Below are 10,338 nucleotides of genomic sequence, written 5' to 3' on the forward strand. Positions count from 1 at the left end.
CAAAATTACATTTTAACTATAGAGGGTAATATTTAGATAACATAAATATATAATACTCAGTTCAACTAGGTACAACTAAATATATATTTAGATTTGCATTTATATTTAAAATATGAAAATGATAATTAAGGTTTATACGAATTTCTTTACACATTGAACTATTAAAGAACCATGTTTAATCAACAATACAATAATTTATCACTTTCTAATACATACTATCGTTTTCACATAAAACACTCTTTATAGTATAAGGAAGACTTAGTAAGCGATCACCTCAAATGAAGCAAAAGAGGTGAAACCCAAGTTTTTATGAACATTGTGTTATGAAAACCTTGTACATGCTAATTAATAGTGATAAATCTTGTGGCCAACTGCTAATTAATAATTTATATTATAGTCCAACTGGAAAAACGAAAAAATGCAAATGTTCAACTATGAATATGAGAGTACAACTGGACAACTATGTATAAATTATGTGTATACCAAATAATTTTTTTACTAATATCCTGTTGTCTTTGGTTCATTTTACCACACGTGTGATGATTTTAAATGAATATCCGCCGCCAAAAAATCTATTTTTTCGTTTTCACATGATCCATATTTAAACTTATTTTAATAGCTCTAGTACAGTTGCACCAAGTAGTTTAAGTTATAATGAAATTTTCTCAATTGTACCTAAGTGATCTAGTTGTACATAAAACCTCACATTCACCCTAAAATTCTATTAATTACAACCAAACAAATCTCTGTCCTTCGTCTTTGTTGCAACTCTTTTATCTTCTGCAAAGGCTCCATCTTCTACTCCTTATAGCTTCTAAGTAGATATTATTTCCCATCTATCACTTCATTAAGCTCACCCACTTCTTTTCTCAAACATCTCTACTATTTCTCCATCTTTTGATCCCTTTTCTCAAACATCTCTACATCAAATACCTTAAAATGTTATTTTACAATAGTATACAATATATATATATATATATATTTTTTATATCCATAATGGGTACAAAAGGTGCAGTTAACAACAATAAAAAAACGATAAACCAAACGGTTAACAATTGATTGTTATCTAGGTTAAACGTAGACAAAATATCATAGGGCTACATCCAAAAAAATAACCTAACCAATAGTTTCATAGGTTATAAAATCCCAAAATATCAAATCATCTCCAATTAGTCCTAGAATCAGAGTTTGCAAGTTGAGTGAGTGTGTGGTCTTCATTAATATGTTGATGTATCTTTAGCTCAGTTGGCACACGTTCATTACTAAGATTGCAACCATTGGGCGTCTCAGACACCCTAACTTAGTTCGGCTACAAGGTTATTGCAGACACAAAGGTGAACTCTACTTGGTGTATGATTGTATGCCAAAAGGAAGCCTTGATAAGTTCCTCTACCACCAACCGATGATAAGTCTTGAATGGTCACATAGATTCAAGATTATTAAAGACGTAGCTTCTGGACTTTGTTACTAGCACCAACAATGGGTGCATGTGATTATCCACAGGGATATTAAACCAGCCAATGTCCTCTTTGACGCTAATATGAAGGCAAAACTTGGTGACTTTGGTCTTGCAAAGCTCTGTGATCACGGGATTGATCCTCAGACCTCTCATGTGGCAGGTACCTTTTTGTATTTTGCTTATTTCTGTTAGTCCCAAAAAGGATCTTTCTTTCATAATGTTGTTGATTTGAAGGTACATTTGGGTATATTTCACCTGAGCTCTCAAGAATAGGAAAGGCAAGTACAAGTTTGCACTCGGTGTAGTGATGCTAGATGCTTGCGGGAGAAAACCTATATTGCCACGAGCATCGCAAAGCGAGATGGTACTTACTGATTGGGTGCTAGAGTGTTGGGAGAATGGAGATATCATGCAGGTTCTTGATCATAAGATTGGAGATGAGTATGTTGAGGAGCAAGCAACACTTATTCTGAAACTCGGCAGGAACTGGAGCTTCATCTTCTATTATGGTCTCTGCAGGTTTTACATTACCCGATACTAGGTAACTATAAACCTGGAAAACGATGAAAACCCAAACTCAATGTAGGGAACTGAAACAAAACCAAACTGATTTTGCAAAATAGATTGCACAATTAGAGAAACTTAATGTAAGCAATTGAACCAAACCTTATCCCCAGGAATTGAATTGAAGTCACCAGCTAGTAGCAACGAAGGTGTGCTCTCAAATTCATCTGATATTTAGCGTTCTGAACCCAGCTAGTCGTGATAGTAGATACTTGGCTTGAGCAAGCTTCACATCAGCCAATTCCGGGTCCCTAGAAAGAAGTAAAACATGAGATGAAAGTTGAAACATGAGTGTAAAAAAAGATCATCTTTAATGTGGTGACAAGTTTTTGTACCAGTAAAGATGTGTGTTTGCCACAATAACAATGTGCTCAAATGGCTTATTGATTTTGAAAGCAGCCATTATTCCGACACAATCGCGTTTTAGTCTCACTAGTGGATCATTAAGGCCACGACTGTCTTTTCGAGAATCTTTTGTTTGGGGCAGATTTGTGGAAACATGTGAAGAGAAACAATAGATAAAAGTTGGTAATGATGTTGAGATATAAAAGAAATAGCACAAAAGGACAATTTTACCTTTTGCTTTCTCATCACCTTTTCTTTCGTTGGATGTCTCAATCTTCGATCTGCCTTTATTGAGTCCACAAGATCATTATATTCGATCTGTTCCTTGGTGATCAACTATGCACTAAATCAAAAGAAGAGTCTGTTGTTTCAATCAGATTAATGTTTCTGCGTCAAGTTTAAAATTCTTATCACGCCTAATGTTTTAATCATATCAGCTTGGCTTGTAGAAGATTGCACAACCATCACGCTTCCTCTGTCCTGTTCTCTGAATATAAATCCCAAAATAGCCCAGAGACTCCATGTTTTTCTGTAAAAGCTATCGTACTCATCTACTTCCTGCAAAAGTTGTAACAATATAACTAAACAAGTGGAGACACCATTTGATACACACAATTCATAGGCACTATGAACAAACAACACTAACATTTATGAACATCTAAAATTTTCTAGTGGATTGAACAAGAGAGAAGGAGGAGTTCTGTCTCATTAGAAAAGGATACCTCAATTCTAACCAAACAAAAAAAAAAGAGAAGAAGAAGATTCACAAGAACAAACCTGCAGACAAAAGAAATCAGCCTCAAGATATTTGAGTACGCTGTAAATTGCATGTGAACGAGCTTTCCATCTGCAACAAAAGAAAAGGAAGACCAAGTCACATTTACAGCATATGTCATAACCTTTTAAGAAGCACCTTTCTCTAAGCTTTTAACAAAGATAATTTCTGGCTAAATCCAAAGTTCATATTGGTCAACGAATAATTAATGTGACAACACCATACACAATAATCCATGCTTATAACTAAGTTCAAGCACATTCATAGAATCCATTGTTTGTTTTTCTAAAGCAGATCTTGACTTGGAAGTTTATATACTCCAGACCATTGATTACAACTCACACAAAGAACTCTTGACTAGTATAAGAAACTTTGATCTTGAAAACTGAGAAATGTAGAGAATAATTACTTGAAACAGGCAGGTGGAGAGTGTGGGAGAAGGGCGCTCTTCACATAAACCTACAAGAAAGATGAAGCTCACATATATCAGGAAACATATCTAAAGCAAAGAGCTAAAAGAACTGCTTTTATCTCTAAATCAATCACAGAAAACACAATCCACTCCATTTCTCTTCTCCACATCTCCTTCTTTTCCCTCGGTAGCGGCTCTAACCTCCATAGTTGCCCAAATATCGTAGCTAAAACAAGAAACATTTCTTTCAACACTTTGAAATATTTTGAGTTCAAACAAACAAAGACAAGATAATCTTTTTTTTTTTAACTTACCACAAAGATTAGTGATAGCGTTGGAGATAGCTAAAGCCGTACACACGCCTTTACCAGAACATGACATATCTTCACCAAGCAACAACTTTGCAAATCTCTCCTTCATCATATCCAAATCTAATTTCAAAATTAAGATCTTAAGAACGTTCTCAACTAAAATTCTGAAAAGAAAAAAGTTTCAATTTTTATTTTGTTCCACGCTAACCTGTAATAGTCATGTCTTTCCCTTTAAAACCAGAATCATCGTGAAGGGTTGATGCCTTATGATCTAATCTAACATTCTCCTTAGAAATATTTCGAAACGAAGCTTTTCTAATAGGCCAACCAAGAATCTGCGACGGTGGTGCCGGAGGAAGAGGAGGAGGAGGAGCTCTCGCAGCTCGTAGTGCTTCTCTCCTTTGACTATGTTGTTACTACATCTTCCACAACCGAGTGAGTCAAACTGAGTCAAACTGTTTCTTTTCATCTAGAAGTGGAAATCTCGCAACAGGCTCTCTGGATCAGACCTCGCCTGTTCCTATTATTGTTCATGGGAAGATCACGAATCCCGATTACACCAAACGACGCCGGAGAAGAAGAAGAAGATGATGATGATGGGTTAAGTTGATTCGATAACAAATACTCCAGCTTTGGGGTAACAGCAAAGGCGTTAGAAACCGCCATAGATTCCGAGTTTATAAAGCAAGCAGCCAAGCAATCTTAGTTAATCGTGGTAATTGGTATACGGGTCCGCCTCCGAGTCGATTCCAGAGAACCGCCGCTCTGCAACACACGTCCCAGCCACCGTGGATGCATCACTGCCGCGTTTCTTGTCAGAAACCCACTGCTGCGCTGACGGGAGTGAAAGATTGCTCACTCTTGTTGTTGCTGCTCCGACGATAACTCAGGCAAAATAAAAACTATATCTGAAAAAGTGAACAGTGAGGCCAAAGAACATTTGTCCAGCTCTAATAATTTTCTTTCTTTTGCCATGATTTTAGTCGAAGAAGATGAATCAAATTAGTAGGAATCAATCTGATGTTTTTTGCCAACCCAAATTTAAGAGAATCCAAAAAAATCAGGAATCCATCCTTCAATGTTTTTATGTTGAATCTCTTAAAAATCAAAGACAACTTATGAAACAATCCGACCTGTTTTTTTAAAAAATAAATACAATATATAATTAAGCATCCCATACTACTTAATTAAACCAACCAAACCACAATTCAACTATAAACCAACAACAACCAACATGTATAGCGGAAACATACCAACAATACATAACCAAATATCATCAATGCATATTGTAACATTTCTAACCATTCTATCCAACAACCTAACATAAATCTATCCAAGTATCCATCAGCAAAAACACTAAAAATCAACATCACAAAGCCAAGACCCTAGATCATCCTCCTCCTTATTGCCATGATTCCACGCTACACATTCATTACCTGCACCACAAACAACAATTGAGATGCGTGAGTATTACCAGAAATACCCAGTGAGGCGATCCTCCCATCTACAAGCTATACACACAAGCAAATTGAGAGTACAACCACAAATAAAACATAACAAACCATTCATTGCACAAGTCACCCAATAACACATTCACCACACCTACATATTATCACACAAAACAAGTCATACAACCCAATCGCTCAGATAAGCTCATGGTCACGCACTCACCTTATCAGGCTGATTCTAACAACAAATACAACCAGGAGAAATTCTCCTTGCGTCTGAAACAGTCCAGAAACGTCCTACAACAAGTAACACAACCAAAAACAACCTTGAAGCAAACTGGACAAAAACATCATAAAAGAACAATTTTAAAGACGAAACCCTAAAATAAAAACTAACCGTTAACTATCAAATCCCTCCGGTGAAAAGCTAGTCCGAGACGTCACAAAGCTTTCCACAAAATCTTGTGCCGATCAGAAACTAGACGAGACCACGATCTCAGTTACAATCCCCGATGGTCCCAATTCGCGTTTGAGAAAACGTGTCTCACGAAACTGCGAATAACTCATCGAGTTTAAATCCAAATCCACTTCTGTAAAAAGAAGAATGACGATGAAAGGCTTGGGAATAACTCTACTAAATTTCGTTATCTTTGACAACGATTTGATATATAGAAACTGATTCTTCCCAAACCCTAATGATTCTGCTCCTTCTCCTTTAATCTCCTTCACACCACAACATGCTCTCTCCTCTCTCTATCTCTTTCTTCCTCTCAACACAAGTATTGAATAACAACCACGACCAAATAGAGAGAACAGTCGTCCATATCATTATAATTACATCACTTAGGGTTTCCCAAAACCAGCTCTAAACCGGGTGAACTTAAACCAAACCGGGCAATTTCATGATTTAACATAAATTGATCGGTTCTTCTACTTTTTTTTGGGACACGGGCGTTACAATTTAAAATGTAAATGGCATTACTATAATAAAACACACAACTCTCGTTTAGAAGTAATAATCAAACTTTTCTGTATTGTTTGAGTAAGTCGAAAATCATAACCTAATATTCTAGATAATTTCTCAATTTAATATCCCGAATAAATAAATATTTGCCTATCTAAAACTAAAAATTGGTTTGTAAATTTTTTTGCAATCTTTTTCTTTTCCGAAATTTGCCCGCCAATCTCTCTGTCGCTTCGTCAAAAGGGTTTCTTCCAAAGAAGGACGACAAAACCCACTGAACCTACAAATCTGAAAAGCTCAAAATTCATGCGAAAATCACAAAACAGTGTAGATTTTTGAAAACAAAAAGCTTGATTCCCTACAGTGAATTTGATTTTCCCGGAAAATGGGATCTAGGGTTCCAATAGAAACCATCGAAGAAGACGAGGTGAGTCCAATCTCTTTCTGGGTTTTTGAAAATTTCGTAGTTTGAATCGATTTTTCAACTTGTGGGTTTTATTGTGCAGGAGTTCGATTGGGAAGCAGCAGTTAAAGAAATCGATTTGGCTTGTCTGAAAACCTCAATTGCTCATCCTCTTCCTTCTTCTTCTTCTTCGTCCTATATCACNCACTCCATTTCTCTTCTCCACATCTCCTTCTTTTCCCTCGGTAGCGGCTCTAACCTCCATAGTTGCCCAAATATCGTAGCTAAAACAAGAAACATTTCTTTCAACACTTTGAAATATTTTGAGTTCAAACAAACAAAGACAAGATAATCTTTTTTTTTTTAACTTACCACAAAGATTAGTGATAGCGTTGGAGATAGCTAAAGCCGTACACACGCCTTTACCAGAACATGACATATCTTCACCAAGCAACAACTTTGCAAATCTCTCCTTCATCATATCCAAATCTAATTTCAAAATTAAGATCTTAAGAACGTTCTCAACTAAAATTCTGAAAAGAAAAAAGTTTCAATTTTTATTTTGTTCCACGCTAACCTGTAATAGTCATGTCTTTCCCTTTAAAACCAGAATCATCGTGAAGGGTTGATGCCTTATGATCTAATCTAACATTCTCCTTAGAAATATTTCGAAACGAAGCTTTTCTAATAGGCCAACCAAGAATCTGCGACGGTGGTGCCGGAGGAAGAGGAGGAGGAGGAGCTCTCGCAGCTCGTAGTGCTTCTCTCCTTTGACTATGTTGTTACTACATCTTCCACAACCGAGTGAGTCAAACTGAGTCAAACTGTTTCTTTTCATCTAGAAGTGGAAATCTCGCAACAGGCTCTCTGGATCAGACCTCGCCTGTTCCTATTATTGTTCATGGGAAGATCACGAATCCCGATTACACCAAACGACGCCGGAGAAGAAGAAGAAGATGATGATGATGGGTTAAGTTGATTCGATAACAAATACTCCAGCTTTGGGGTAACAGCAAAGGCGTTAGAAACCGCCATAGATTCCGAGTTTATAAAGCAAGCAGCCAAGCAATCTTAGTTAATCGTGGTAATTGGTATACGGGTCCGCCTCCGAGTCGATTCCAGAGAACCGCCGCTCTGCAACACACGTCCCAGCCACCGTGGATGCATCACTGCCGCGTTTCTTGTCAGAAACCCACTGCTGCGCTGACGGGAGTGAAAGATTGCTCACTCTTGTTGTTGCTGCTCCGACGATAACTCAGGCAAAATAAAAACTATATCTGAAAAAGTGAACAGTGAGGCCAAAGAACATTTGTCCAGCTCTAATAATTTTCTTTCTTTTGCCATGATTTTAGTCGAAGAAGATGAATCAAATTAGTAGGAATCAATCTGATGTTTTTTGCCAACCCAAATTTAAGAGAATCCAAAAAAATCAGGAATCCATCCTTCAATGTTTTTATGTTGAATCTCTTAAAAATCAAAGACAACTTATGAAACAATCCGACCTGTTTTTTTAAAAAATAAATACAATATATAATTAAGCATCCCATACTACTTAATTAAACCAACCAAACCACAATTCAACTATAAACCAACAACAACCAACATGTATAGCGGAAACATACCAACAATACATAACCAAATATCATCAATGCATATTGTAACATTTCTAACCATTCTATCCAACAACCTAACATAAATCTATCCAAGTATCCATCAGCAAAAACACTAAAAATCAACATCACAAAGCCAAGACCCTAGATCATCCTCCTCCTTATTGCCATGATTCCACGCTACACATTCATTACCTGCACCACAAACAACAATTGAGATGCGTGAGTATTACCAGAAATACCCAGTGAGGCGATCCTCCCATCTACAAGCTATACACACAAGCAAATTGAGAGTACAACCACAAATAAAACATAACAAACCATTCATTGCACAAGTCACCCAATAACACATTCACCACACCTACATATTATCACACAAAACAAGTCATACAACCCAATCGCTCAGATAAGCTCATGGTCACGCACTCACCTTATCAGGCTGATTCTAACAACAAATACAACCAGGAGAAATTCTCCTTGCGTCTGAAACAGTCCAGAAACGTCCTACAACAAGTAACACAACCAAAAACAACCTTGAAGCAAACTGGACAAAAACATCATAAAAGAACAATTTTAAAGACGAAACCCTAAAATAAAAACTAACCGTTAACTATCAAATCCCTCCGGTGAAAAGCTAGTCCGAGACGTCACAAAGCTTTCCACAAAATCTTGTGCCGATCAGAAACTAGACGAGACCACGATCTCAGTTACAATCCCCGATGGTCCCAATTCGCGTTTGAGAAAACGTGTCTCACGAAACTGCGAATAACTCATCGAGTTTAAATCCAAATCCACTTCTGTAAAAAGAAGAATGACGATGAAAGGCTTGGGAATAACTCTACTAAATTTCGTTATCTTTGACAACGATTTGATATATAGAAACTGATTCTTCCCAAACCCTAATGATTCTGCTCCTTCTCCTTTAATCTCCTTCACACCACAACATGCTCTCTCCTCTCTCTATCTCTTTCTTCCTCTCAACACAAGTATTGAATAACAACCACGACCAAATAGAGAGAACAGTCGTCCATATCATTATAATTACATCACTTAGGGTTTCCCAAAACCAGCTCTAAACCGGGTGAACTTAAACCAAACCGGGCAATTTCATGATTTAACATAAATTGATCGGTTCTTCTACTTTTTTTTGGGACACGGGCGTTACAATTTAAAATGTAAATGGCATTACTATAATAAAACACACAACTCTCGTTTAGAAGTAATAATCAAACTTTTCTGTATTGTTTGAGTAAGTCGAAAATCATAACCTAATATTCTAGATAATTTCTCAATTTAATATCCCGAATAAATAAATATTTGCCTATCTAAAACTAAAAATTGGTTTGTAAATTTTTTTGCAATCTTTTTCTTTTCCGAAATTTGCCCGCCAATCTCTCTGTCGCTTCGTCAAAAGGGTTTCTTCCAAAGAAGGACGACAAAACCCACTGAACCTACAAATCTGAAAAGCTCAAAATTCATGCGAAAATCACAAAACAGTGTAGATTTTTGAAAACAAAAAGCTTGATTCCCTACAGTGAATTTGATTTTCCCGGAAAATGGGATCTAGGGTTCCAATAGAAACCATCGAAGAAGACGAGGTGAGTCCAATCTCTTTCTGGGTTTTTGAAAATTTCGTAGTTTGAATCGATTTTTCAACTTGTGGGTTTTATTGTGCAGGAGTTCGATTGGGAAGCAGCAGTTAAAGAAATCGATTTGGCTTGTCTGAAAACCTCAATTGCTCATCCTCTTCCTTCTTCTTCTTCTTCGTCCTATATCACTTCTTTGGCTCATCCACCAGTTACGGGAAATGGCACTAAGCCTCCTGCGAAAAGACAATCTACTCTCGATAGATTCATAGGAAGAACCGAGAATAAACCGGAAAATCAAGTTGTTTCCGAGCCCAATTTTGAGTGTGGTAATGACAACAGTCCTTTGGTTGGGATTGATCCTGAGACAGCTAAAACTTGGATTTATCCAGGTTTGTTGAGATTGTTACTTTATGATTTTTGTTATATATCTTTGTAATTTGTGGTATGGTGATGAATAA

The 10,338-nt window shown here is 36.8% G+C and overlaps 1 protein-coding gene, 1 long non-coding RNA gene and 1 pseudogene across 3 annotated transcripts in view; 1 reads left to right on the top strand and 2 right to left on the bottom strand.

Moving 5' to 3' along the window:
• LOC104759723 lies at positions 1,021–4,532 on the bottom strand (annotated as a pseudogene).
• LOC109130108 lies at positions 6,889–8,112 on the bottom strand. The gene is made up of 3 exons (XR_002036239.1): positions 7,259–8,112; positions 7,054–7,170; positions 6,889–6,965 (listed from the first exon to the last, which is right to left on the bottom strand). It is a non-coding gene; the product is annotated as an uncharacterized LOC109130108 (long non-coding RNA).
• LOC104757860 overlaps positions 9,647–10,338 on the top strand; it is an 8,362-nt gene continuing 7,670 nt past the window's right edge. For both annotated transcript variants that reach the window (XM_010480646.2, XM_010480648.2), the window contains exons 1-2: positions 9,647–9,889; positions 9,969–10,269. In XM_010480646.2, the coding sequence (XP_010478948.1) occupies positions 9,848–9,889; positions 9,969–10,269 (343 nt within the window). In that variant the 5' untranslated portion in view covers positions 9,647–9,847. The remainder of the gene's footprint in view (positions 9,890–9,968; positions 10,270–10,338) is intronic.

This window comes from Camelina sativa, chromosome 17 (genome assembly GCF_000633955.1).
Source record: "Camelina sativa cultivar DH55 chromosome 17, Cs, whole genome shotgun sequence".
Taxonomy (NCBI): Eukaryota; Viridiplantae; Streptophyta; class Magnoliopsida; order Brassicales; family Brassicaceae; genus Camelina; species Camelina sativa.